The 26,540-nt window shown below is 46.0% G+C and overlaps 4 protein-coding genes across 7 annotated transcripts; 2 read left to right on the top strand and 2 right to left on the bottom strand.

The window, feature by feature from the left end:
• Positions 1 to 560: 560 nt before the first annotated feature.
• Positions 561 to 8,185, bottom strand: thnsl2 (threonine synthase-like 2). Its single transcript, XM_035609271.2, has 9 exons — positions 7,976 to 8,185; positions 7,434 to 7,679; positions 7,134 to 7,328; positions 6,503 to 6,655; positions 6,193 to 6,432; positions 1,507 to 1,655; positions 1,287 to 1,412; positions 1,035 to 1,189; positions 561 to 906 (listed from the first exon to the last, which is right to left on the bottom strand). The coding sequence occupies exons 2-9, from the start codon at positions 7,654 to 7,656 to the stop codon at positions 678 to 680; spliced, it is 1,470 nt and encodes a 489-aa protein (XP_035465164.2). The 5' UTR covers positions 7,657 to 7,679; positions 7,976 to 8,185; the 3' UTR covers positions 561 to 677.
• Positions 1,979 to 5,809, top strand: LOC118285561. Its single transcript, XM_035609272.2, has 9 exons — positions 1,979 to 2,101; positions 2,903 to 2,980; positions 3,164 to 3,443; positions 3,654 to 3,858; positions 4,279 to 4,324; positions 4,461 to 4,552; positions 4,825 to 4,935; positions 5,065 to 5,332; positions 5,426 to 5,809. The coding sequence occupies exons 1-9, from the start codon at positions 2,066 to 2,068 to the stop codon at positions 5,645 to 5,647; spliced, it is 1,338 nt and encodes a 445-aa protein (XP_035465165.1). The 5' UTR covers positions 1,979 to 2,065; the 3' UTR covers positions 5,648 to 5,809.
• Positions 8,186 to 9,570: 1,385 nt separating the features above from the next.
• Positions 9,571 to 15,488, bottom strand: tbc1d13 (TBC1 domain family, member 13). Its single transcript, XM_035609279.2, has 12 exons — positions 15,309 to 15,488; positions 13,809 to 13,882; positions 13,679 to 13,719; positions 13,119 to 13,180; positions 12,530 to 12,629; positions 12,352 to 12,434; positions 12,108 to 12,267; positions 11,821 to 12,031; positions 11,560 to 11,723; positions 11,015 to 11,175; positions 10,854 to 10,911; positions 9,571 to 10,126 (listed from the first exon to the last, which is right to left on the bottom strand). Exons 1-12 carry the CDS (start codon positions 15,329 to 15,331, stop codon positions 10,061 to 10,063), a joined length of 1,203 nt encoding a protein of 400 aa, XP_035465172.1. The 5' UTR covers positions 15,332 to 15,488; the 3' UTR covers positions 9,571 to 10,060.
• Positions 15,381 to 26,514, top strand: zer1 (zyg-11 related, cell cycle regulator). 4 transcript variants are annotated; one of them, XM_035609270.2, is made up of 17 exons: positions 17,192 to 17,345; positions 18,995 to 19,245; positions 19,337 to 19,487; positions 19,657 to 20,111; positions 20,558 to 20,731; positions 20,811 to 20,925; positions 21,141 to 21,287; positions 21,383 to 21,556; positions 21,643 to 21,858; positions 21,947 to 21,988; positions 22,090 to 22,209; positions 22,308 to 22,423; positions 22,552 to 22,740; positions 22,823 to 22,920; positions 23,055 to 23,157; positions 23,374 to 23,484; positions 23,620 to 26,514. In XM_035609270.2, exons 2-16 carry the CDS (start codon positions 19,079 to 19,081, stop codon positions 23,459 to 23,461), a joined length of 2,355 nt encoding a protein of 784 aa, XP_035465163.1. In that variant the 5' UTR covers positions 17,192 to 17,345; positions 18,995 to 19,078; the 3' UTR covers positions 23,462 to 23,484; positions 23,620 to 26,514. The 4 variants fall into 4 exon arrangements, with proteins under 4 accessions (XP_035465162.1, XP_035465163.1, XP_035465160.1 ...); XM_035609269.2 differs by lacking the exon at positions 17,192 to 17,345 and adding an exon at positions 15,381 to 15,516 and having other exon boundaries at positions 23,374 to 26,514; XM_035609267.2 differs by having other exon boundaries at positions 23,374 to 26,514.
• Positions 26,515 to 26,540: the final 26 nt, after the last annotated feature.

The following is a 26,540-nucleotide window of genomic DNA, read 5'->3' as shown; positions in this document are numbered from 1 at the left end:
CGGTTTGAACAAAAAGAAGATGTCTTCACCAAAGACGTTGACAACGTCTACACTGGATTTGAGATATTTGGGTCATATTTCATATTTAACACGTGGACGAATTCCGGCTCAGTTCTGTCCTGTCCGGGTCAGAAGACGAGCAGCTGGGTCACTTCACGTGTGTCTGTGTGTCTGGACGGTAACAGAAGTCAATAATTAATACACTCAACTTTCCTACGATCGTGCAAACTTACACCAACTTAATTTTCTTGTTTTTATTATTTTATTATTGCTGTTATTACGTCACATCACTTGGAGTCGTTTCCCTCTTTATTCATATTTAAAAATCATTTTTTTATAGAACAATTTAACTGCTTTAACATTTTTTTTTTATTTTCCATAATTGACTGATGTTTCTTTAGTCTGTTTTTGTGTGTTTTCTGTCGCTGCTACTATTCTTTTTTTCCTGTAGTGTTAAAGTTGTTGTTGAACTGAAGCTGATTGGTTGCTGGTGTTTGACAGAACTGAACAGATGAAGTGTGAAGTTCAAACCAAAGTCCAACAAAAGACACAACAAACGCTTTGCCTAGATCATTTACTGAATCCAGATAAGAAGGAGCAGAGATTGAGGATGAGCTGCCGAGTCACCTGACCCCCCACCTGACCAGTCACCTGACCCGTCTCAGGATTCTTCATCATCAGCTGGAGTTTAAGTTCCCTCTGCGATCCCTGGACGAGCTCACCGACTGGATCTTCTCCCTCAGTCTTGTCTCCCAATCTCCACACCAGTCCGGGCTGCGGTCCAGGTTCTGGCATCGAGTGGCCAACCCGTCCAGAGCCTGCACCGCCTCAGGCAGGTCAAAGGTCAGGCCGGCCCTCTGCACCGCGACCTGAAACTTGGCTGGAGACGCCGTCGCGATGTAACACCTGCAAGAGAAAAGACTCATGAACCATACACTCCTCAGGAAAATGTTTCAGAGTTGATTTCTCACAGACTTAGAAACAACCAGTGGAGTCGCCCCCTGTTGGTCAGTACAGAGAACACAGTGTCTGACCTGTTGACCTCTGGGTCTGGAGGACAGTGGTAGTGACGCCACACGGCCACAGCGGTATGAGGACACAGAACGTACTGGTTCTCCTCCCAGCATTTCCTCATGGTCTCCAGGATCTCGTCGTCCGTCACCGATCCCGCCGTCAGAACCTGCGACAGCTTGAGACGAACATGTGGGTTTATGGATTGTAGATGAGTGAGTGAGGATGGATAATTATTGTAATAATAATAACAGTAAATGTGGAATGATGGGTACCAGCTTGCGGTGCTTCTCAGGCAGAGTGTGTCGACGTGTGTGTTGAAACTCTTCCATCATGTTCTTCACCGCGGCTCCGTCTTTGTCGAGCAGCAGCCAGAAGACTCGCTCCATGTTGTACGGGTCCTAAGGCGGGAAGACGCCGAGCAGACGTCAAACACACGTTGGACTGTCGATGTCTCTTCAAAAAAAAGAATGTCATCGACACGAGCAGTCGTACCTGGATGTCGATGGCGGGGGCCAGCGTCTGTGTGACCTCCGCAGCCATGGAGAAATCACCGTAGGTCACCGTGCGGTGAACTATGTCGTTAGAGTTCACCATGGCAACCAGCTTCAGGGGTAAACCCATGAGCTGGACGATGACGCCGGCTGAGTCGCAGACAGAGGAAGAGAAGACGAAGAAGAAGATCCACGTTGAGAGAGGAAAACACCAGAAGTAATGAAGGTTATTAATGTTTGGAGCTTGGGAAATTATATTTCATAATCTGCAGTTGTATATTACTGTGAATTTGTTAAAAAAATCCATGTATTCAAGTTTGTGAATATGTAATAAACGTTTTGCAGCACATCTATAATTTGCACGTGTAAAATATGTTGATTCTTTTTTGTATATGTGAATTTAATCTCATAAACACAAATGTCCAATTCAAGAACGTGACTCTGAAGTGACAGACACAAATCCCGCCAATCAGCGCGCTGCTCACTGACCAGCCAATCAGACGGAGTCGAACTGTCCAATCGGAGTCGAGCACTCCTCTTGTGGTTAGAGTCGGACCAACATGGAGGAGCTGGAGACGAATCTCTCCGTTGCTCCGGTGAGTTCATCTACTCGTGTCGGCAGAGGACGTTTAAATGAAGTTTTACATCTAAGTTAAACTAGACACCGTCACGAGTCCGAACGGTCTGCGCTCGCGACGCGTCCGTTCCCCCCGGAGGAGGCGTCCTCTTCCGGTCACGGTTCCCCCCGCAGAGCTCTTCTCTCGGTGCAGACACTTTCAGCAGAAACGCTCCTGAACGTCAACACGTCACCGGAGAGACCTGAGCCGCCGGTTCGGTTTGTGAAATCGTAGTTAACGTTTATCGACCGGATCCGTTTACAAGCTTCACTCTGCTCAGACGCGTTTCCTATTGGCCGCTGCATCGTACGTCAACAGTCGCCGCCGCCATGTTGGACCCGGAAGTGACCGGCGGCCTGAACAAAAACAAACTGCCAATAAAAAAAATAAAACGTTAACGTTCATCACCAGATTTCGTTCTTGTGTTCAATAGTTTATGATCGGCGTGGAATAATGAAATGTTTGTTTCCAGTTACTTATGATCAATAGTTAGGATGTATCATGTCATAAGAAAAGGTGAAAACTAAATTAAAATAATAATGTGATATATAGAGAGTCTGCCTCTATATATTTACATTAAATTAATAATACAGATAAACTCTACATGATAACAAAGACAACTAGACATAACATAATAATAATAATTTAATTTGATCAGATTTATTTATTTACATCTATTAATAAGACCGTGTCATTCAGTATCAGTAACATTATCTTGTCTGTTCATATTTAACCTGTTTATAGAATGTTTAACAACGAATCGCTTGTTTTCCCTACCAGGACGACGGAGACGGAGCCTCCGTGTCCTTCGAGCTTCCCTCGACCCCGGATAACCCAGGAACCTCGACTGGGTCTCAGGTGGGTTCACATACAGTTTGTCATGATTATATTTTGCATTTGACAAAATAAAAAAGTAGTATTGACCTCATGTTATCAGTCTGGGTACCAAAATGAATATTCATATTTCTGGCTCATTGATTTGCTTGGTGCAGTTTGTTTGAAACAAGACATTGTGACGAACAGAAACTTTTTTTTCTCCAGGTCAGTGATCGACTCTTCCATCTGTTCACGCTCCTGTTAGAAGGGAAGAAGCTGCCGGTCGGGCGTCCCAAGCTCGACGTGTCCCGAGATGAGCTGGAGGACCTGATCGATATGGACCTGTCCGTCCCCTGCATCTCCAGGACGCTCGGCATCTCGGTGAAGACTGTCCGCCGCCGGATGCAGCAGTGGGGCCTGTCCATCAAGGAGAGCTACAGCAAGGTGACGGACGACGAGCTTGACTTCATGGTCGCCGCGATCAGGGCCGACTCGCCCAATCTGGGTTGGTGAGATTTTTTTGTCAAGTATATCAGCCGATGTATCGGTATCGGTATCTTGTACTCCCAAAAGGTGGAACTGTTACTGACAAAAAGATTGAACCAATCAGAGAAGAGAACGTGGGCATCGTCTGCGTCATCGTTTGACAAACTAAAAAACAACCTTGAGTTTTCACACTGATGACGACAGTCTCCTCCTCTTCGTCTTCCCTCAGGACAGAGGATGATGAAGGGGCGTCTCAAGGCGTTAGGCCACAGGGTCCAGTGGACCCGAGTGTGGGAGTCGATGCACCGTGTCGACAAACCGGCAGCAGGCGACGGACCGATTGACCTCGGGTGTGATGGGAGGACGAGGACGACTAACGGTGATCAAGCTCCTCTGTCACTCGTTCATGTCAACACCAACCACGAGTTGATCAGGTGAGACGACGGCGACGTGTTTTCCGGTTGTTACGTTCGACCTCAAGTCTTCTTTGTTTGTAGTTACAGTTCTGAAACTTTTTCTTGGTGAGAATCTCCGAGGTTTAATCCTCCACAACAGTTTAGTGTAGAGCTGCAAAAGTTAATAAACTAGAATTCGATTACTTAATTAAACGCAAACTATTTTTTATAATCAATTCATCGGTAGTTTTTATGGGGAGAAAAAAAGTCTTAAAGGTGAATATTTTCTGTTCCTCTGTGACAGTAAACTGAATATCTTTGGTGTGTGGACAAAACAAAAATCATAATTTTTCACCAATTTATGAACCAAACAACTGATCGATTAATCCAGAAAATAACCAAGGAAGTTTGTTAGTTTGTTGTTTTCTTCAGACTAAGTCAACTGATTTTATTTTGCAGGTATGGAATTGTGATGTTCGGTGGAATTGCTGGATTTTCCCGAAAGGTTAGTGAGTTTGTTTTACAGCAGAACAAAATGGATTAAACATCTTTTAAAATAAAGTTACACTTCCTGCCATACACGAGTCAATATTTAATTGTTTATTATTTTTTCTGGGTTCATTATTCGTTAACTCTCATAGATCCTGTACCTCCGAGCGGCCAATAACAACAGGCCGTCAACGGCTCTGGACTTTTTCCAGGAAGCTGTCGACACACACGGATTTCCATCCAGGTAACGGCGACAACTTCCTCTGTGCAAAATAGGAAAAAGCAGATAGACATAATTATTTTGTCAAAATGGCTGTTAAGTTAAAGGTTTGAATTCAGTGTAAAGTTTTGATTTCCACTAAATCAGTTGTTGCCAACATTTCCCATGTTTCAGTCTTGTACTAACACTGCTGGCTCCCTGGTGGACAGTTTAGACATAACAGTTTAAGAGTTTTCAGATTTCACATTTACTGGCAAATCTTTTCACGTTGAATCTGCGTGTTTGTCCGGTTCAAGGGTCCGAGGAGACCAGAGTTTGAAAAACGCTGAAATCGCCCGACACATGTTGGAAGTTTCTGGCTGCGGCAGAGGAAGCTTCACTCCCGGGAGCAGCGATCGTGACCAGAGGTACGAAAACCAGATGAACAGAGGTGTCACCCGTTTGATTCCTCATATTTAAAATGTTCTGCCATGAGTTACGGGGTTAAGAGTCGTTGCTGAAATCAATCATTTAACGTCTGTTAACCCGTTATCCAGGATCGACCACCTGTGGCGCGACGTCTGGAAGGACGTGTCCAGTATTTACCACGACCTGCTGCACAGCCTGGAGGAGGACGCTCTGCTCGACCCGGAGAACCACACGCACCTGTTCTGTGCCCAGTACGTCTTCTTGCCTCGGATCCAGAGAGACCTGGACGCGTTCGCCGACAGATGGAACAACTGCTCGCTCCACACGGAGCGTGACCTCACGCCCAATCAGCTGTGGGAGCAGGAGAAGACGGTCGGCGCTTCAGACGACGTCAAGGTAAAGTGGGATATAACTTTTTCCTGAGGCTCCTGACTTCTGTCATGTGTCATCGCTTTTTAAATTAACCCGTTTTCTTTTTATTTCCTTCAGGAGGACATTTTTCCAGGAGTGAAGATCACAGATATGGATCAAGCCAGAGTTCTGGTTCCGGAGGTGGAATCTCCGCTCGGCAGTGAAGAGCTGGACGCACTTCACCAACTTTTCAGTCCCACAGCTCCGTCGTTGTGTTTTGGGGCCGACGTCTTCTGCGCCGTGGTTCACTACGTGGACGGCGTCCGAGAATCACGGCAGGAAGCTCATGACTCAAACTGACTGACGCGTTACTAAATATGTAACACGCAACATTTTCAAACAACAACAACAAAAAAATTCCAGACTATCCCTTTAAATGTCAAAGCACTTGAAACGTGAGGGGGGGAGACTGTTATATTGTCATTGTAAAGAGATGTAAATAAAAGATTTTTTGATTTTAAAGCCCCAGTGTGTCATTTTTGTAATTTTCTGGCGGCATCTGGTGGTAAAGTGTCAAACCGCAACTGACTGAGCAACCGATAGGGGACACTTTATGGTGGCGCACCGCCGATTCCATCTCCGGTTTCCGTCAGCGTCTGAAAATTCAAAATGAACGCAACGTATTCTGGACCGTTTAGTTCAACAACCGTATTCAACAAGACGTAGAACCATGGAGACTCACACGGAGGTCAGGTCCACCTCATGGAACTATATTCAACTCATTCAAACCCCCTGAAGGAGGAACAGCGACCACGAGGACGAGGTGGAACTGTTACTGACAGGAAGTGTTAGCAACGCTCTGATAAGAACTTGGTTATGGATCTAATCTTCTGGCTCCGACCTACCTGCAATGTTTCCCGCCCCGCCGGTGGGCACCACCACCTCCAGCTCAGGTAAGGCGGTGCCGGCCTCTCCCTGCTCCACGCCACTGAGCTCCAGGTAGGCGTAGACGAAGTGAGCGAGCTGGACCATGATTCTGGACCAGTTGACCGAGTTGAGGCTCATGAGGCCGTGAGACTCGACCAGCTCCGTGTCGGCGAACAGCCGCCGCAGAGGCCGGTCGATGTCGTCTGAGCTGCCATCGGCTGTGGAGGAACAGGAAGTAAAATGGATGATCTCCTACACCATTAAACTTTAAGCCTCTCAAGTTCGTACCTGCGAACACGTGCACGTTGTCCTGCAGGACGGTGGTCATGTGTTTCTCCTGGACCGAGGTGATGCGTCCTCGGGGGTAAACCACCACCACGTCCAGCCCCGACAGACCTTTGGCGCTGTGGATGGCCGAGCCGCCGGTGTCACCGGACGTGCCTGGAGGGGAAAACACATTTTATTACCTCGGTCAAGAAGGTTTTGTTTTCACTCATGAAAAGATTCCACTTAAACTTGGTGGAAGGACGGAACATGGTTCCTTGCAGCCTCCTCCGCTCCAACGAAAGGACTCTTCACCACCAGGGGGCCACAGGGGAGGTGCAGTGGTGTAAAGGGGAAGTGTCATGAGGTGAACAGGGGTCAGGTGTGACGGTTGTGGCGATGGAGTTTGACCTGCTTATCAAACGCGGTAGGCTGCCAGAAAGCGTGACTTTATCTGATCAGATCTCTGTCGACCCTTGAGCACAGATACTTTTGAAGAACTTCCTTCTGGAAGACGATACAGGAAACGATCCAGATTCATGAAAACATCATCTTCTATGGTGGAAGAATAACAGGCTGAAGTTAATACACAACAACAAAAAGTCTTACGCCCTCGTGACACCACATCAGACAGACAGTCAAAGTTTCTCCTCACCCACGAGGACGGTGGCCGTGCGTCGCTCTCTCTGCAGGAAGTAGTCGAGCAGCCGCACCGTGCAGCTCATGGCCAGGTCCTTGAAGGCCAACGTCTCTCCGTGAAAGAGCTCGAGCACCGAGAGTCCGTCCTTCAGCCGAGCGACTCGGACCACCTCCGGGACCGAGAACCCGGACAGAGCTTCAGCCACCAGCACTGAGACGAGATAATAAATTACACTAAATCATGATTTCCCTACATTATCTCTTCATACGTAGACTACACGATGATGATAATTGTGGGTGTGTCTGTGCGTCTCACCCTCCAGGTCCCGTCTGGGGACGAGCCGGGTGGGGATGAAGAGCGAGGCGACCTCCACCACCAGCTGGGTGTAGCTCAGCGACCTCCAGCTCCTCAGGGTGGCGGCGCTCAAGACGGGAACGCTCTCCGGCATGAACATCCCACCGTCCGGAGCGTAGCCCGAGAACAGCACATCACGGAAGTCCCACCCCCGGTCTCCACCGCGAGTGCTGCAGAACAACATCGCACACACACGCACACACACACCTGAGGGAGGAGACAACAGGATATCATGTTTATCATAGGTTTTCACATTTTTTTGCTTGGCGTTTTGCTGCATAAAACCTTTTTTTTTTAGTTCTGTAAGTTCAAGGAGGAAGACAAAGACAAGAACTAAAATACAAGAGCAATAACATAAAAAAACTACAAGAATTTAAAGAATTTAAATTAAAAAGTTTCTTGAATTGATTTTTTGAGTTGTTGTTTAATCGTCGCAGTGTCGGTCCGTCACCAGCAGAGGGCGCTGCAGCCCGGTCAGCACAGATCGCACAGAATACACTCACCTCTGAAAGAAGAAGGATAAGAGCAGAACTTCTTTCTTCTTCAGGCTCTTTAAAGACCAATATGTTTGTCACACTAAAGCGGCGCCGGTTGGAAATATGTGTCTGCAGGGACCGAGCCGGTGGAGACGAGCAGGAGCCGGTGCCGACTCCGTCCGTCGACCCCTGAACGTGGATAAATCAAGTGCTGTCGCCACCGTTATCATGAACGCGCTGACGTCACTCACGTTGATGACCGATGACCCCCCCCCCCCCCCCGCACTGTCCACCGGTTTATTCAACTTTTAAATTCAGAAATTCATATTTTTTATTTTGTTCACACTAAAAAATATACTAAATAAATAAATCTTCAGATGGACGAACACTGTTGAGATTTTGTTTCTTTATACTTATTGTTCTATGACGTAATAAAAACATTAAATCTCAGTGGCATACATTGTACTCGGTGGTCTTTTCTGAATACCAATCAAATTTTGGAGGGAAACAACATCTCAGTGGTCAGATTAAAGATTCCATGTCCGAGGGAGTTTCAAGTTGAACTTTGGAACGACGTCGTCTGAAGAACGAGATCTGATCACGTGGCTCCTCGTTTCATCACACGTTAATATTTAAACAAGATAAATGCTCTGAAAACTTCTTTGTGTTTGTTTGTCAGCAGGATGAAAACCTCCTGAACAGATTTCATCTCGATGACGTCACTTCACGACTTTAAGACGTTTTCATTTATACCATCGTTCATTTTAATTGCACGTCTGCAGACGTGTAGAAACATATATACAGGTCTTAACACCGGAGACTTTACAAAACTTACTGAGTTTACAAAACTGGATCCATGCAGATAAACCCCCCCCTCGTCCCCCCATTACAGAAATAAATACACATCTACATTAATTAGTTATAATCCCTCAAAACAGTCCTACTCATCACTTTAGCACATGATGATTAAAACACTTTAAAATACAAAATGTCTTTTTGTATCTCGTCCTGTAACGTTTCTCGTTTGGATATTGATCTTTGATCTGAAGTCAACGTAAGAAAAAATAGATTAGCATGATTCGGTGCCCAAATCAAAAAGGTTCAAAAGTAATTAGACACTTTGTGTCATTCAACGTCAGTTCATATCACAGACTGTAAATAAAGATGGACGACATGAAGGCCAATCGTCCTGATCGCCCCCTGGTGTCTGGCTGCAGTACAGGTCATAAGCCCCGCCCCCTCCATGTCATGTGAGGATGGTCTTATCACACTGATGATGTTTGTTCACGTGCTTATGTTTCTGATCACTTTGCTTCTCATTAGTTATTTGTTATTGATTGATTATATTATTGACAAATGGCACTGACTCATGATTGGTCGAGAGCGTGTGTGTGTGTGGGGCCTCAGCTCCACAATTACTACTTTACAGACTCTGAATCCACATGAAATCACCAGCACAAGATGGCGGCTACTGAATCTGAGATATTTTAGCTTCAGGAAGAAGTAGAGGCGCGTCGGCCATCTTTATATACAGTCAATGATCGTCATGGAGACAATGATTTCCAGGAGGTGACCCTTCACTTCATTTTCATTCCTCCAGATAATAAGGCAACAAACGTTTCTTACATTAAAAATGTTCGGCTTTTAAAAAATAAAGAAACATAAACATGCGTCGTGGCTCGAGCCAGAGAAACGTCTTGACAGTGAGTTTAGCGTAGGTTCAACTTGGTTCCGCCTCCGTCGGATGTTTGCTGCAGTCACCGTCATCCGAGCACACAGAGTTTCCGTGGTAGAGGAGGCGGCGAGCGAGGGCAGCCGTTTCCCATAATGCAACGTGAGAGAGGCAAGTCCTCCTCCTTGCTTTGAGGAAGCAGTAAGTGTGAGCGTGTCCTCCTCCAGTATTAAAAAGCAGAACACTGGGTGGGTGTGTGTGTGTGTGTGTGTGTGTGTGTGTGTGTGTGTGTGTGTGTGTGTGTGTGTGTGTGTGTGTGTCTCTCTCTCTCTCTCTCTCTCTCTCTCCAGGCTCTTTCGTTCATCACGTCCGACACAATCATAATGTTTCTGTTTGAGCTCCCACCTGCTGTTCCACCCCGGACCACCAGAGGGAGCAGATTAGGAGTTCTCCTGCAGATCTTTGGCCCTGGTCAGGATGGTGTGGACGTCAGAGATCGGGTAATCCTGCAGGAGGACAGATGTCAAGTGATGAGATGATTAAAAACTCACAGAAAGTTTCTGTTTCATAACTTAGACTCTTGTTCTTGAGTAGAGATTATTGATCGGGTTATTGTTTCGACCGGTTGTATCTGTATCTACGTCTCATTGGTTAGAATCAGGGACTGGGTCCCGGTCCAAGAGTTTAAATTGTGGGCGTGGCTCCTGGTCTAGTTAAAGCTAAGATTGCATCACAGGAAGTGGGGTATGAATTGTTACGATTAATTTATTATGTTTTCTTTGTTTGTATGTGACTTTGTGTTAATATGTTTCTGCAAATGTCCTTAATTAAGATATTGGGAAAAAAATAAAATAAAGAGAAAGATAAAGCTAGCATGAATAGATGGACGATCAAATAAAAAGTAATGAAAAAATTTCAAAAGTTTGTCTCCACGAGCTCTGGGCCTTTCAGGCCTCAGCTGCAGTGATGTCATCAGTGGATGTGTCAGTGATTGGTTGCGAGTCACCACAGCTGGAGAACAGCTGGTGAGAATCGACCAGCTGATATAGTCTCTGTGACGACGCTGTGAATTTGTTGTTGTGTACGACACACGTGATGCCAGTGTTGTGACGTCATCAGATGTGGAATGATGATGACACATGTTCACTTCTTCTGGTTTTACTTTAAAGTTTTGGTTGGAATTCGAATATCAAATCACATTTCTGAGGAGTTTATAGAACACGACAGCCTCACCTGCAGTAACCTCATGTTTACTGTGAAGTCTCCCGCCAGCAAATTATCTCTGATGAGTCTGTGTGAAAAGACAAGAACCAAAAGAAAAACCATCAGACCTGACGAGTCGAGCCGTGGGACGGAGAACAGAGAGGATTACGATGACGACGTGAGCAGCTCACATGAGCATGGCGCAGCACACCAGGATGAGGAAGTGGAATCGGCCCTCGTCAGAAAACAGCGTGTCCCAGATGCGGATGACATCTGGCAGCAGGAACTCCTGAGACAACAGGAGGGTCAACCAGCGGAACGTGAAGTACTGAGGCTTGATGTTCTGCTCCTCCTGCGTGAGGAAGAGAGGAAAGTCAGGTCTTAGACATTAAAGCCACAGTGTGTGATATTTAGAAGAACTTGTTCACAGAAATGTAATATATTGTCCATAACTGTGTTCATATGTGTACAATTAGATGTTGCCACATCAACTTTGAATGAGTCTAATATAGTTACATGAGGTGGACCTTACATGATGTTAAAGTCACTTGATGACTCAGCACATCCCCTGAACCTTTCAAATTAAAAGCCCTCACAGAAAGTCTTTGTTTCTTAACGGGGCTTTTACTGTGAAACATTTACAGTCACAACATCTGTGGCCGAGGAGATTTACAAAAGACAAGAAAGAATGAATTAAACTCTTCGAGGCGGGTGAATGTGACGTCCTGTAGCTCACCAGCTTCAGATAAAGCTCCAGGTCTTTGTCTTTGAGCATCGAGTACACGCTCTCCATCTTGTAGGTGATGCCGCACTGAGAGTCGTCCAGGCTCTTGATGAAGTTGTCTCTGTTCTCTGACATCAGGTTGGTGAAGCAGAAGAAGGTGTCAGCCTCGGCGTGTTCTGAAGGATGAAGGACAACAGGGAATCACTGACACGCGTATGCACGACGAGAGGTCGTCGACAGAGAAACGCTGCTCACTGTTCAGACGTCACCGACCTTTCCACTGACTGTTGGGGTCCGTGGCGAAGGTGTAGTAGATCGGTCCGACGATCTCGTTCATGCCCTGGACGTAGGCGATGCCTGGGTTGAGCTTGGCGTAGATGAAGAGGATCCGCTCCACCACCTCCCAGTGAGCCTCGCTCCCGTTGGGCAGAACCTCGTACTCATTGGACGGATACAGGTTCAGAGACTTTCCGGGAGAACTGACCTGAGAGCGAGAGATTCATCTGGTCAGAGAGCGAAGCCACCGGCTCATATCGTTTATGGATCTTACGGTCTCTTACGTTGGTGACTCCGCTGCGGTTGCGGTTCACAGTCTGAGCCTTCAGGGTGGTTTGTTCCACTCGTCGACGCAGCGTCTCGTAATCGTTCTGAGGATCCAGGATGAGCTGGCAGGGGTAGTCGGTGGGACGCTGGAAGAACGCCATGTCTGGGTACAGTCGCCTGCAAAAATATGCCAACGTCGTACAATGAGAATAATACTCCTTACCACAGGATGTAATGCTGAACTGAAGGAAGAATGTTTACCTCACGTCTTTGTCAATCTGGAGCAGAATCTCATTGTCTTTGAAGTAGTTGTTCCACCGGCTGTCTGGGTTCGGATTGAGAGGCTGAAAACAAAGACAGATGAGCAGATGATTTATTAATTATTACAGTCACACTGCTTTTTCGCAGCATGAACCTTGATTGATTAAACTTCACTCACATGGTCCTCCATGGTCACGTCTTCTCTAGACAGGCCCATGTTGGCTTTGGCGATTCCAGGCTGGATGATCATCTCCTTCAGGAACTGGGAGTAAACGTCCCTGTGACAGAGTCAATTCATCATCAGTCTTTCATATCTCATGTGACTGTACCAAACGCTGACCGATTTAAAAAGGGGCAGTTAGTTTTTCAAAACCAAGACACGTTTTGTAAAAATCAGCGAATAATGTTCTGTTGTTCTCTTTCAACGTTTCATTATCCAGGTTATTTCGTTTTTCTGGAGAATTCAAAACACTCTAAGAAAGTTTTACTAATCTGTCCCGTCTCTGAAACATCCATGTGAAAGAAGAACAACTTTACTCTATCAGCTCAGACAGAAACAGGGAAAGTGAAAGAAATGTCGATGGTTGTTGTTTTTTTTAGCATCATAATAAACAGCCTCAGGTTTGGTGAGTCACATTTAAAGTGGAGCTTCTTTTCTTTTCATAATCAGGTAACGACATTAGCTAATGTCATCAGCTCTGCTGGTGTTGGTGTTGCCTGGTGACAACTCGAGTCTTCGAACCTCCGGGCGTCGTCATCACACTGACCTCTGTTTCGTGAGGAACGACTCCCACAGCGTCTGATCGAGAGGCAGGTAATTCAGAAGGATCTGAAAAGAGGACGAAAACAATCAGGAGTCAGGAACAGTTTGAAACACCAGACAGAACAGAGACAGTTTGTCCCTTCATAGTCCGCCAGACCTTGTTATCATTTTTTATATTTTGCCAAAGAGATAATTATTGTTGAGTAAAGATGGTTTGCCCAAACTTTAGTCGTGAATATCTTCAATGTCAAGATCCCAAAGTTTTCATAGATGCAAAATGTACATGTCTGGGTTTAAAGAAACGTGTCGTGGATCTTGCAGACAACGCTCCAATAATCGTGATACAAACCTCAATGACATGTTGGAATGACTGGACACAAGAAAAAGTTTGAGATATTAACGAGCTCCACAAAGGAAATGTTCATAGAATGATATTCTATAAAAAGAAGGAGTGGGGGCTTGAATAACTCTACGTTCCCATTATAAATTCTGAGGAGTGCTTTTGTTTTGTTTTGCGGTATCTATCTGATGTTCCTGCCCGAGGTCCAGTGTGGAGCAACTCACCTTCCAGCAAAGTGCTCGTATGCCTCCTTCGAATGGGACTCCTGGGATTGACGGAAGGAGAAGAGAGTCAAACGCAGCACAAACAAAATATCATACAACATTAATATCAACATTGAGGTGTGAAACTCACCATTGAAGCAAAGTTCCCTCAGAGTCGTCAGGTTGAGGTTTTCTTCACTCAGCGCGACTTTGAACTCCTGTATTCTGGAACAAGAATCCACAAATCAAGATTAGAACCAAGTGATTCTAAAAGTTTTCATATACGCAAACACAAATGCCAAAAATAATATTTTAGGCCAACCGATAAATTGGTTGGACTCTAATTCATATTCACATATAAATATTCACTTGTTTTGCCTTTTAAAACCCAACACCTGACTATGAGCCATAACCTGTTTATTATCGGTGGATACAGAAGATAATAAGCGCTGTCATAATTTTTTTTTTTAAACAATTAAAATTTGTAGAGCCTGACGATTTATTGATATGAGCCTTTGACGGACATATTGATTTTGGCCTTTACGTTTGCCGATAGGAAAAGTTTAATTTCTCAGAATAAACAATGCTAAAAAGATTTATGCTTACATTTTAACGGTAAAAAAAATGACTGGCAATTTTGTTGTATTTGTGTTTTCTTTTTTAATCGTAGTTATTTATATTACAGTTTACAGTATCTATTTTCATTTCAATACATTACAAATACATATCTTTGTCATTAGGGTTTGATAAAAAAATCTGAACAATCATTGAATTTATATATATATATATATATATATATATATATATATATGCATCGCCCCGAAAAATCTATATCGGTCGAGCTCTAAAAATGAAGATGCACAAAACAAATTTACAAATAACCTTTTTTTAATTTATAGCAGCGACAAATTCTCTCACATGTAGAAGCTCTTGATTAAAACGTGTCTTTGTGACCTGAGGACCAGGAACACGAGGCGGATTCATCATGAACTGATCTCACGTGAGTTCACAATGTAAATAATCCACAGCTGTGACAGAATCACCGAGTCAGCAGCTGGATGCTAACTGACTGTTAGCCAGTGTTAGCTCACTGTTAGCCACTGTTAGCTGACTGTTAGCTCACTGTTAGCCACTGTTAGCCACTGTTAGCCACTGTTAGCCACTGTTAGCCTCTGTCTGCTTGAGGAAGTGAGTGTTAGTCAGCTGACGAGCTAACAGGAAGCTAACAGTGAGCTAACAATCAGCAGCTGGATGCTAACTGACTGTTAGCTCACTGTTAGCCACTCTCTGCTTGAGGATGTGAGTGTGTCAGCTGACGTGCTAACAGGGAGCTAACCGGGAGCTAACAGTGAGCAAACGTGTCCACTTAGAGCCCAACAACTCGCCGAATCACTGCCCGTTAAACGCCCGGATGCTCGCTGTTGCTTCGTCTTAGACTGAGCAAAATCATATTTCATACAAAGTGTGTGTCTTCGCAACTCTCGCCTAAAAAACCCTAAAACGTGGCTTTGTGTTTGGTTAGCTTAGCTACCTGCTAGCTAGCTAACAGTGGAGCTACTGTCATGGGGCTACGATGCTACCTGCTACACCGAGTGATGCACATTCAGGTCGTTAGACTGAGAGAGAGAAGGGAGATGTGTGCGCGTCTCACCTGTTTCTGTAGGCGGTCGACATGTCTGGGCAGGCGGCGGGTGATTCCTGCAACTGCCTCCAGGAGGAATGAGTTCCTGGACCGGTGGGAAGTCCTCAGTCCTGCTGTCACTTCCGTCTTCACCACCACAACAACACAGTGGGCAGACCCCGCGGACTCTCTGCCCCTCGTCCCCTGCTGCAGCCGGCCGCTCCGCTTATTATTCCAGGTACAGATGAGCTTTCTCCAAAAGAGCCAAAAGAATCTCTCACAGGTGTGTTACTGTAACAGGGGCGTGTCAAGGGACTTTGGGGGCCGACAGGTAAAGGACACCCCCTCATGGTGCGTTCACACCAGACACGAATTATGAGCGCCTAGATAATGCTGCATTCCAGTTTACCTCGGAACTCGGAACTCAGGTTTGGTGTTTTTTTTCTGCATCCAAACATCAATTAAGACCTCCGAGTTTAATTCTGAGTTCCGAGATCATACTGGAACAATATACCCGAGTTCCGAGTTCCAAGGTTAACTGGAACTCGGCATCAGACACGACTAGATGCGAATTTCACGTCACTGACGTGGGGCGATGTTCGGAGGAGGTTTGTCGGAGAAAGTGGAAAAAGGAACGTGGCAAATATTCGCACGATGACACGCATCAGCACAAATGTTCTAGAGACCAAACTCAGATACTCGCGCGACCAAAGCAACGTGGAAATTTGTGTGAACGCACTATTAGATAAAGATGATACCAAACCAAATAATTCAAACCTTCAAACTATTCTTTCATTATCAAAATTATAAACAAAGTGCAAGTTGTCCATACACGTAAATAATGGTAAAGTTGTAATATTACAACTTTAGACACTGAATTCAGCGGCCCCCTAGCTGTCTAGTCTACGTCTAGACCGCCATGACAGCCGAACCAAATGAAACGGTCTGGTCTTCGGCAGATTGCCGTCACCAGGGTGTTCGCCCTGACCACTGTCGTCTAGCAACGGAGCAGCAGTTGCCGCACGGTTCGAAGGTTCGTCACCGGCACGCAATGAATCCTGGGATCGGTTTAGCCGAGAAGGATCCAACCGTTTGACCCTTCGTCGCTCGGAAATGGTGGGACGCGTTTGGAGGAGCCTCTGAAATGGGACCAAAAAAAAATAAATCCTCAAACAGTTCATACTAGAAACATTTTACTGCTCAAAAACAAAGACGAGCACAGTTTCCATGTAACACAGAGCAGACACTCAGCAAACACAACAGTCCCCGTCCCCCCCTCGACAGCTGCTCTGCCACTGCCTGAGAGCACAGAGATAAATATGCTGCACCATGTGTGATGTTACTGTCTGATGCTCTGTTGCCATATGTTTCTGCATGTCAGTCATATGCTTCTCAGCGTTTGTACCTGTACTTGTAAACTGTAAACTCTGGAGAGGCTGGAGGAAGGAGCCTAGATTAATGCTGGGCCCCTGTGGACAGATCTCGAGGTCCGGACCTCGGTATTATTCCTCGGGGCCTGAGACCATTTGGCGGGATGTTTATCTTATGCTATTGTATTGTTTATTGACCTGTACAGAACTTTGGTCAACAGTTGGTGGTTTTGAATGTGCTTTATAAATAAAGTTTGAGTTGTGTTGAGCATCCCAATTGGACAACACAGAAATCCTCAACCGATAATTAAATTAAAAAAAGATTTATATTTACAAAATAAAACGTGACAGTTTGACACAGCTGAACTCCTCCGTAACGGAGTCATGTTTTTTTCCCTTGTCCGTTTGTTTATTTGTCACTACTACAACTACAACTACTCATGCTTTTATAATTGTTATAATTATAATAATAATATCAGAAAATATTCACTGGTGACACAACAGCAGTACAGTAAAATTGTCCCAGCTGAAGAAGAGGAGGAGGAGTAGAAGAAGTAGGAGGAGCAGGAGCAGGAGGAGGGGGAGGAGCCTGTTTGTTGACATCGGACGAGACCGAGCATCAGATGAGTGAAGACCGCGGATCAAAAAGCTCCTTTTCTCGCCGTCGTCGGGACACACAGCCTCGGCTGTAGCTCAGGTAGAGCCGCGGCCGCTGAGCCGAGCACCCGAACCCCGCTGACCCGCTGTCCGCGTCGCTGTAGCCTCCTCCGCTGCACGCGCAGCCTTGTAAGCTAGCGCTAGCCCCGCTAGCCAACGGTAGCTAACGCCATAGCAGAGGAAAGTAACCGTTTAGCTACGAAGCTAACGCGTAGAGCCGCCGAAGTGCACCGCTGACACCGCGTCGGCGAGTGGAGGCTAAATACAGAATAACACGTGTTGCTCTCGGGGGCGGAGAGAGGTCGCGAGTGACCGAGCTGACGCTTCGTATCTGCCCGTTCGAAGCGAAGAACGTTGAGTGTTGTCAAAGTGGAGTGTTCCACAGTGAAGCTAGCTAGCAAGCTAGCTGGTTGGCTAGCTAGCCTGCTAACTTGGTAACAGTCTCCCTCAGGGATAAACTGCGGTCTGTGTGTCTGTGTGTGTGTGTGTGTCTGTGTGTCTGTCTGTGTGTGTGTGTGTGTGTGTGTCTCTCTCTGTCTGTGTGTGTGTGTGTGTGTGTCTGTGTTTGTCTCTGTGTGTCTGTCTGTGTGTGTGTGTGTGTGTGTGTGTGTGTCTCTGTCTGTGTGTGTGTGTCTCTGTCTGTCTGTCTGTCTCTGTGTCTCTGTCTGTGTGTGTGTGTGTGTCTGTGTCTGTGTTTGTCTCTGTGTGTCTGTCTGTGTGTGTGTGTCTCTGTCTGTCTGTCTGTGTGTGTGTGTGTGTGTCTCTGTCTGTGTGTGTGTGTGTGTGTGTGTCTCTGTCTGTGTGTGTGTGTGTGTGTGTGTGTGTGTGTGTGTGTGTCTCTGTCTGTGTGTGTGTGTCTCTGTGTGTGTGTGTGTGTGTGTCTCTGTCTGTGTGTGTCTGTCGGTCTCTGTGTGTGTGTGTGTGTGTGTCTGTGTGTGTGTGTGTGTGTGTGTCTCTCTGTCTGTGTGTGTCTGTCGGTCTCTGTGTGTGTGTGTCTGTGTCGAGTCAGTGTAAAATTAGCACAGTGATGTAATTGTGATGTTAATGTTGGAACAACTTGTTGCAAAGTGTGAAACTCGTCAGTGGACAGAAGTTGTGACAGTCAACTTGGCTAAATGAGCAAAGAGGTTTTCTCCATGATTAATGTTAAAACTAATGGAGACACGGATAATTATGTTTATTTGCTCTGTGCAAGTTCTATATATCTGTTTTATTTTAGTTTATAGTTATTTATGATAAAGTTTATGGATAAACTTTAATTTAAAGCCTCAGATACATTTCTTTTAGGGCTGCAATAACGATTATTTTCATAAATTGTTTAATCTGTCGATTATTTTCTCAATTAGTTGATTGCTTCATAAAATGGTAAAAAATTACGAACATGTTTCTCGATTAATCGATTATCAAAATATTTGGCGATTAATTTAGTGGTCGTGTTGCAGCTGTAAACTTAATATTCAAGCCTCAAATACATTTCTTTGTCACAAAGGGTTTGATGATGACATTTTAGGAATCATTGACAGATTCAAATATATATAGGTCGATGTATTAGAAATCTTGTATTCCCTAATATTGATATCGGCATCAGCCCCCGGAAAAAAATTCATATGGGTCAGGCTCTCACGTGCATTATTGTTATTCACATTCGGTCAGAAAAGAATTCACTCCTGACCCCTTGACCTTGTTCAGTGCTTGCTTCCTGAGGTCACCTGCACGGCCCCTGTGAGTGTGTGCGTGAGCTGAGACCGAGGAGAAGAAGAAGAAGGGGCCAATATGGCAGCCAAAGCAGGCGACAACCCCGAGAGTCTCATGGCTCTGACGACGGTCTTCTGCCTGAAGAACCTCAGGAAGACCATGTGCTACCAGGGATTCAGGGACAAGCTCTGCCTGCGCTCGGACATCTTCCTTCCCAGCGAAATCTGCGACAAGCTGGTTAACACGTACGTAACGGGGATATTTTATTTGATATTCAGTCTTTAGAAAAGCTCTGTGTTAGTAGATTCCCTGTCTTTGTTTGTCGGTTTTGAACAGGTACATGGAGTTGGTCCACACAGACAGTAACTTTGAGCCCGAGGAGAGTTTCCTTCAGCTGTTCTCGGACCCTCGCAGCACCAGACTGACCCGGGTGCAGCTGAGGGAAGACTTTGTACGCGACAGAGATCTGGAGGCCATTAGAAAACAGGTGGGACATTAGTCGTACCTGTAGTATTTCAGGAACATCAGGAAGTAAAGGAACTCACAACAACTTCTCTGCTCTCTCACAAAAAGGACTTACGGGTTGTCGGATATTGGAATGATAGAACACAAGTATGTAATCAATAATTATTTATTTTGCGTGTCTTTCTCGCCAGGACCTGATCGAGCTCCACCTCACCTACTGCAACAGTCTGTCGTCACGCAGCTTGAAAACACTCACCTGCTTCCGCGAGACCCTGGTGTCTCTGTGTCTGTTCGGCTGCAGACGCATCTTCTACAGGAAGGGCGGCGCCCCGCTCGCCTGCAACGAGGACTCGGAGGAAGAGGAGGAGGAGAGCCCCGCTGCACGGCAGGCGCTGGAGACGGACTTTAACTTCCAGGGCTTCAACCGCCTCCGACTGCTCAACCTGGGTGGCCTGCCGGACGAGGTGGACGCCGAGATGTTGCTCAAACCGCTGAAGTCGCTCACGTCGCTCGATCTGTCCAACGTGCAGTTGCCGGGAACGGCGTTTCTCACCCAGTGGAAGGACAGACTGGCGTCTCTGGTCCTCTACAATGTGGACCTGTCGGAGGAGCTGGTCAGTACGGTGGTGGAGCTCGTTAATCTCAGGTGAGGTGGGACGGGGGCTTCTGGGGTCTTTGTAACTTTCATGTAATTCACTGAAGTTGTTGGGTTATTGACAAGTGGTCACCCGCAGGATTTCAAACCTCTGTGTGTTGTTTGAACCATGAAAGTTATCGAAAGGTTTTAAGGTTTTAGTTTGTGTTCTGTTACCTCACTGACCACGCTCAAGCTTTAGGACCAGGCTGCGCTGTGAAAGGATATAGTTTGTACAATGTGTTTTCCGACTAGATTGGAGAAGGTTTTCAGTTCCGCTGCTGGAAAAGATAAAAATGAGCTGATTTCAGACGCTGGTCCGCTGGTTCCTTAACACTTTTTTTTAACACACTACCAGAACATTCATAGTTTGCATAGAGGTAGAGCATTAGATGAATTAGGTAAAACATTAGGGTTCATACAAATCACAGTATTATCTTCATATATGCCCACTTCAGGCACTTTGACATCTCACGGGAGAGCCGGCGGACGGCCAAGTTCAAGATGACCAGGAAGATCCTGACGGCTTTCGTCCAGCGTCTGGTCAACCTGGTGTCGCTGGACATCTCGGGTCAAATCATGCTGGACAACTGCACAGTTCCGCACTTTGAAAAGGCCATGGGTCGACCGAGGTGGGGTCGTCGACCAACCGCAGAGCAGAACGTTAATCTAGAGAGTAAAAGCATCAGTCACATTGTTTTTCTCTTTCAGCACCGAGCCGTGCAAGAGCAGCATCTACCCTCTGCAGGAGCTGAAGAGGCCGCTGCAGTTTCTGGGCTTATACGACACCACGCTCTGCAACGTCACACACATCCCTGCTTATAAGGTACACAAACACACAACACACACACACAAGTAAATTGATAAACTAATCCCATATGGGATAAAAATAATCTTTGGTGTGAACACACTCACAGTGGTGACCTTTCATCGCATATACATGTGATCACTGAATATTAAGTTAGGGATTCATCAGTGATTGGATTGGAGGAATGAATCGTGTGACGTATGAAGAAGTTTTGTGTTTGTGGCCTTTGTCAGGTGACCGGATCGAAGAACGAAGACCAGGTCCTCAACGCGATCGAGGCGTACACGGAGTTCCGCCCCGAACTGGCCCACAGAGCCATCAACCAGCTGTTCGACATCGCCCGGATACAACACTGCGGCCAGCTGCTCCGCGCTCTGCAAGTATGACTGAGATTAAGTCAGAGTTTGTTCTTCGTGCCACGATCGCCCTCCGACACTTCACGTCTCCTCACCTCTCCTGTTAAACATTGTTTCAGCTCGTCATCGCAGCACTAAAGTGCCACAAGTACGACAAGAGCATCCAGGTGACGGGCAGCGCCGCTCTGTTCTACCTGACCAACACAGACTACCGCAGCGACCAGAGCGTGCGGTTGCGTCGAGAGGTGATTCAGGTGGTGCTGAACGGAATGGAGCAGTACCAGGAAGTCACTGTAAGTGACCTCTGACATCATCAACATCAACATCGTCCCCCTTCATCGGTTCAGATCTGTCTCCTCACATCCTGTCTCCTCACCAGGTCCAGAGGAACTGCTGCCTGACGCTGTGCAACTTCAGTATCCCGGAGGAGCTGGAGTTCCAGTACAGTCGGGTCAACCAGCTGCTGCTGAAGATCCTGGAGCCGGCCCGGCAGGACGAGTCCATCCAGAGGATCGCCGTGCACCTCTGCAACGCTCTGGTCTGTCAGGTGGACAACCATCACAAGGAGGCCGTGGGGAAGATGGGCTTCGTCAAGGTCGGTAACAACTAGGGCCACTGTCATGGCAACACGCCATCATGTCACACCCTCAGTCAGCGCTAACTTTTTCTTCTTTCATTTTCAGACCATGTTGAATTTAATCCAGAAGAAGCTCCAGGATAGAACGGTGAGTTCAGAGTTTTTACTCCTCTGCTTCTTCTTTAGGTTGATGAACCACGACTTGAGTTTACAAGAAATCAATCGTTATGTGTATTTGTTTCCCGTCAGTGTGACCAGGTGATGGAGTTTTCCTGGAGCGCCCTGTGGAACATCACAGACGAGACGCCCGACAACTGTCAGATGTTCCTCAACTGTCGGGGGATGAGCCTCTTTCTGGAATGTCTACAGGTGAGTCTGGAACCAATCACATTCCCTCTGTTGCATCAAGATTCTCACTGGGTAATAAATAATAATTCCTCTCTTCCTACCATGTGATCTTAATGCAGGAGTTCACAGACAAGCAGGAGCTTCACCGCAACATGCTGGGGCTTCTGGGTAATGTGGCCGAGGTCAAAGCTCTGAGGCCGCAGTTGCTCACGCCACAGTTCATCACCGTGTTCAGGTAGGAGAAGGTTTGATTATTATCTTTGTTACCGGTTCATGTTTCATAGTCCTAACCTGTGAACCTTGATTATTATCTTTGTTACCGGTTCATGTTTCATAGTCCTAACCTGTGACCCCGCTTCACAGTAACCTTCTGGACAGTAAGGCCGACGGGATCGAGGTGTCGTACAACGCGTGTGGCGTGCTCTCGCACATTATGTTCGACGGGCCGGACGTCTGGTCGATGGAGGAGCCGCGGAGGGACACGGTGATGGACAAGATGTGGGACGCCATCCAGAGTTGGGACGTCACCTCGCGCCGCAACATCAACTACAGGTTCTGTTCGGTTCATGTTCTCACAGTGAAGACACGGTTGGAAGAGTTTCTTTTCTTTAAATATTGCGTTTGGTTCTCTCAGGTCGTTCGAGCCCATCCTGCGTCTGCTGCCTCAGAGCATCGCCCCGGTCAGTCAGCACTGGGCCACCTGGGCCCTCTTCAACCTGGTGTCCGTTTACCGTGAGTGTCTGCTGCTCTGTGACATTTGTACATCCTCAGAGGTGGAGTCAGATTATTATATTTTATAGATCAGAACATCAGACTACTTCTGGAATGATTCTCTCACACTTTCTCTTTCACTCTTTGACCTGTAGCGAGCAAGTACTGTCCCCTGCTGATAAAAGAAGGCGGAGTCAGTCTCCTGGAGACGGTTCTGGAACTGGACAGCTCGCAGCCGGAGACCAAGGACATGGCCAGGTGAGACTTCATCAGCTCCTCTCCCAGAATTCTCCTGGGTCCCAGGTTAATTGCCCACCTGGTTTAACAGAAAAAACATGGAATTTGTTCCTAATATCATAAAGAAGTCTGAAAAGTGATGAGTAACAAAAGGACAAACCTTCAGAAAACGTTACGGTGTCAGAATCCACTGCATGGAACCGTCAGCTAATCTCCTGACATGTTTTCATTCTGCAGAAAAGTCATGGAACAGTGTGAAACCTTCAAGGAGGATCCCATGGACACGAACCACGGACCGGAGGTGAACCACGGACAGAGAGGCTGACGCCGCCGCAGCTGACCAACCAAGTAAAAATCAACCTAAGGTCCCGCCCCCCACTGTCACCACCACCACCGCTGGGGTCGATCGTGTGCATTATTCTTCTTCTGATCATGTTATTATTTTGTAGAGCAGAACTGTGTCTCTGACCTTCTCCTCCGCAGTTCGGACCGAACCTCCACATGTGACACGTAGGACGCGTTCGTGTGTGTGTGTGTGTGTGTGTGTGTGTGTGTGTGTGTGTGTGTGTGTGTGTGTGTGTGTGTGTGTGTGTGTGTGTGTGTGTGTGTGTGTGTGTGTGTGTGTGTGTGTGTGTGTGTGTGTGTGTGTGTGTGTGTGTGTGTGTGTGTGTGTGTGTGTGTGTGTGTGTCAAAGATTTAACGACAGAACAAAACAGTCAGAGTGATGCTGGATTCTCAGTGGAAGGAAACAAACGCCCTCTCCACCCAGCTCACTGCCTTCAACTGTAACTCTGAACGAAAGGCTAAAAGGTCACGTGGCGTCCGACGTCACTATCGCTCGTTGCTCGTGCCGGGCGCCGAGCCGTGGACACATGTACAGTGAATATCCGTGTGTCGACCACGGAGATGCCGCGTCACACCGACGGAAACTTCCCGGACCTCGTGGGCACGACGACGACGGCGATGGACTTGTTTTGTTAAATATGTAAATATTCTTGTTTGTCTCTTCCTTTTACTGTGCGTATGTTTTATAATCTAACTGTAAACACTCTGACTCTTCTCTATATTTAAATTCCTTTAGGTTTGACTGATGTACGCTCAGAAACTATATCCAGAAAAACTTGTGTAGAAAAATCCTGGATCCTCTTTGTTTTCTTTAAAGGATCATTTCACTTTAGTTCAACCTCGCTTTTGTTTTTGTATTATCTGGCATCGTCACCCGACTCTGCTGCTTCTCACTGGACGACGTGATGAGTTCCATCCATGAAAATTAACGCTACGTGTCCGCAACACGCACATGGAACAGTGGGGGGCAGTATAGACGCAAGAAGCGCCCCACATATCATCTACGACATCTGACCTCCTCCGCTTTTTTTAATTTACAGAATGTGCAATCAGGACGTTGTACAGTCTTGAGTTCTGCGCTGCCCTCTAGTGGGAAAACTGCAGTAAACGTGTGTACTACACAGCAAGTACGTGAACAATTACACTCCTGATGCCGACGTTAACATGTGGCATCGGGTATCCTTTTGTCTGCCCCCGGTGGTAAAGTGTGATGCCAGATAATGAAAGTAAGAGACGAGGTTGAAAGAAGTGATGTTCCTTTATACCGACGTCCGGTTCCCCGTCATGTTTCCTGGCATGTCGACATGCTGCTAAGTTAAACTGCTTCACTTTCAAAATCAAACACTCAATTTCCTCTGGAAAAAAGCTGATTGGGAGAATTTGAACGATGTGTTCAGGAATGTCAGACGAACGCTGCCTCACGCAACTCGACACAAGGTAAATTAATTTACAATAAGAATCTAATTAAGCAGGTTTCCTTTGAGCGAGTGGAAACAAGATTGAAGGAAAAAGAAAAAATACATTTGAATTATTTTTGTGTCGGTTTTGGCAGCGACAAATGATTATTTCCTTCTTTGATCTGTTGCTTTTTGTAATTTTACAAGCTGTGAACAGTTCATGAGTTCTTTGTTTGGTTTGGTTTAGTTTAGTCAGAAAGAGAAGAGAAGCAGCGATTAATGATCAAAACTATATTCATTTCTGTCTGTCGACGCGGTTTCAGTTCTCTCCTTTGTGTTTGATACATTCACAACTCCTGGGTTTGGTTCTCGGCCTCGTTGGCACTTTTCTTTGATTCTCACTTGAGTGAACAGTTTGACTCCGCCCGTCTTTGGGGGCTTTCGCTCAGCGACGGAACGTACGAGCACTGACGACCATTTTCTCCTGCAGTTCTAAACTGTGCTGGTTTAGTTGAAACAAATGAAGATGGACGACACGTCTCTTCTTCTTCTTCCTCCTGTTGGTACAAAGAATTAAAGCTACAACAATATCTCAGATTCAGGCGCCGCCACCTTGTTCTCGTAACATCTCGTGGAGTCTGTGCGGTGGTGAGCGGCGGTATCCAGGTCGTGGGCGTAAAGATGGACGATATGACGGCTCCCTAAAAAATGAACCCAAAATCATTGTGACCGCCCCTGGTGGCTGGTATAGCTCATAAGCCCCGCCCCCTCCATGTTAGCAGATGGGACCATTTTTATTAGATAACTGACATTGTTTGTACAACGAGAGGAAGAAGATATGTGCTGTCGTCCATCTTTATTTACAGTCCGTGGCTCAGACATTTTTGCACAATGTTCTCTATTAATAATAATAACAACACTGGCTCCACTGTGTGTGTAGCTCCGACTGGTTCATCAGTCAAACTGATCTATTACTATTTTTTAAACTATTCATATCAGTTGCGTTGGGTTTTATTCACTGAGCTGATTCTCCTGGTTCTCATGTACAGTTTTTTTTCTTTGTGCAGTTTAATCTGATTGGTACAGTCATGTTTTTATTAATGTTTTCACAGTCGCGGTGGAAAATGTTCTTGAGATGAAAAGCTTTATCAGAGACGAGGAGGAGGAATTATTATAATCTCACAAAAACTAAACATGTGGTGCTACACAGTGTTTAAGGTTAGAAAGTGGATGATCAATAATTCATCTTCACAGCCTCCAACACTCACTCTCATAGTTTCCATTCATGCTTCTCATGAAGAATAAACGTGTCTTCAGTGACGGCAGGAAGCTCTCTGACTGCTCCTGATTATTTATAAAGATTTATGTGCTGAAATAAAAAATAAAAAAAGTGAAATTCTTGTTTCAGGAGAAACTGCTGTGTCACAGAGTGATTTCATGTTTCTGATGAGTGTGTCATTGGTTTTTCTTTTGTAATTTGCTGATTCGTGTGATGATCCAAAATCTTGAGTGAGGAAAATTTGATCCAAACTGTTTGGAATTCCAGTTTTTTTCCCGCCCTGATCTAAATATTATTCCCAGGCCGTTAGTGTAAAGGTATGATGAGTGAAGCAATAAAGATGGAGTTGGTTAAAGAGTCGGCGTCTTTGCTTTGTTTCTCTT

The sequence above is a fragment of the Scophthalmus maximus genome, chromosome 20 (assembly GCF_022379125.1).
Source record: "Scophthalmus maximus strain ysfricsl-2021 chromosome 20, ASM2237912v1, whole genome shotgun sequence".
NCBI classification, from domain to species: Eukaryota; Metazoa; Chordata; class Actinopteri; order Pleuronectiformes; family Scophthalmidae; genus Scophthalmus; species Scophthalmus maximus.
The sequence above is the reverse complement of the archived record's forward strand: the minus strand, read 5'-3'. Positions and strand labels throughout refer to the sequence as shown.

What these genes read in the sequence shown, in the direction of transcription:
- LOC118285561 (XM_035609272.2), top strand. Translation starts at nt 2,066, where the DNA reads ATGGAGGAGCTGGAGACGAATCTCTCCGTTGCTCCG. An exon ending in CGAATCTCTCCGTTGCTCCG is followed by an intron (nt 2,102 to 2,902) that starts GTGAGTTCATCT and finishes TTTCCCTACCAG; the next exon opens with GACGACGGAGACGGAGCCTC. An exon ending in ACCAACCACGAGTTGATCAG is followed by an intron (nt 3,859 to 4,278) that starts GTGAGACGACGG and finishes TTTATTTTGCAG; the next exon opens with GTATGGAATTGTGATGTTCG.
- thnsl2 (XM_035609271.2), bottom strand. Translation starts at nt 7,656, where the DNA reads ATGTTGTTCTGCAGCACTCGCGGTGGAGACCGGGGGTGGGACTTCCGT. An exon ending in CCCCCGCCATCGACATCCAG is followed by an intron (nt 1,413 to 1,506) that starts GTACGACTGCTC and finishes TTCCCGCCTTAG; the next exon opens with GACCCGTACAACATGGAGCG. An exon ending in CTGAGAAGCACCGCAAGCTG is followed by an intron (nt 1,190 to 1,286) that starts GTACCCATCATT and finishes GTTCGTCTCAAG; the next exon opens with CTGTCGCAGGTTCTGACGGC.
- tbc1d13 (XM_035609279.2), bottom strand. Translation starts at nt 15,331, where the DNA reads ATGTCGACCGCCTACAGAAACAG. An exon ending in TCGACCGCCTACAGAAACAG is followed by an intron (nt 13,883 to 15,308) that starts GTGAGACGCGCA and finishes TTCTTGTTCCAG; the next exon opens with AATACAGGAGTTCAAAGTCG. An exon ending in TAAACATGAGGTTACTGCAG is followed by an intron (nt 10,127 to 10,853) that starts GTGAGGCTGTCG and finishes GTCCTCCTGCAG; the next exon opens with GATTACCCGATCTCTGACGT.
- zer1 (XM_035609269.2), top strand. Translation starts at nt 19,079, where the DNA reads ATGGCAGCCAAAGCAGGCGACAACCCCGAGAGTCTCATGGCTCTGACG. An exon ending in AGCTGCTCCGCGCTCTGCAA is followed by an intron (nt 21,288 to 21,382) that starts GTATGACTGAGA and finishes ACATTGTTTCAG; the next exon opens with CTCGTCATCGCAGCACTAAA. An exon ending in TCTTTCTGGAATGTCTACAG is followed by an intron (nt 22,210 to 22,307) that starts GTGAGTCTGGAA and finishes ATCTTAATGCAG; the next exon opens with GAGTTCACAGACAAGCAGGA.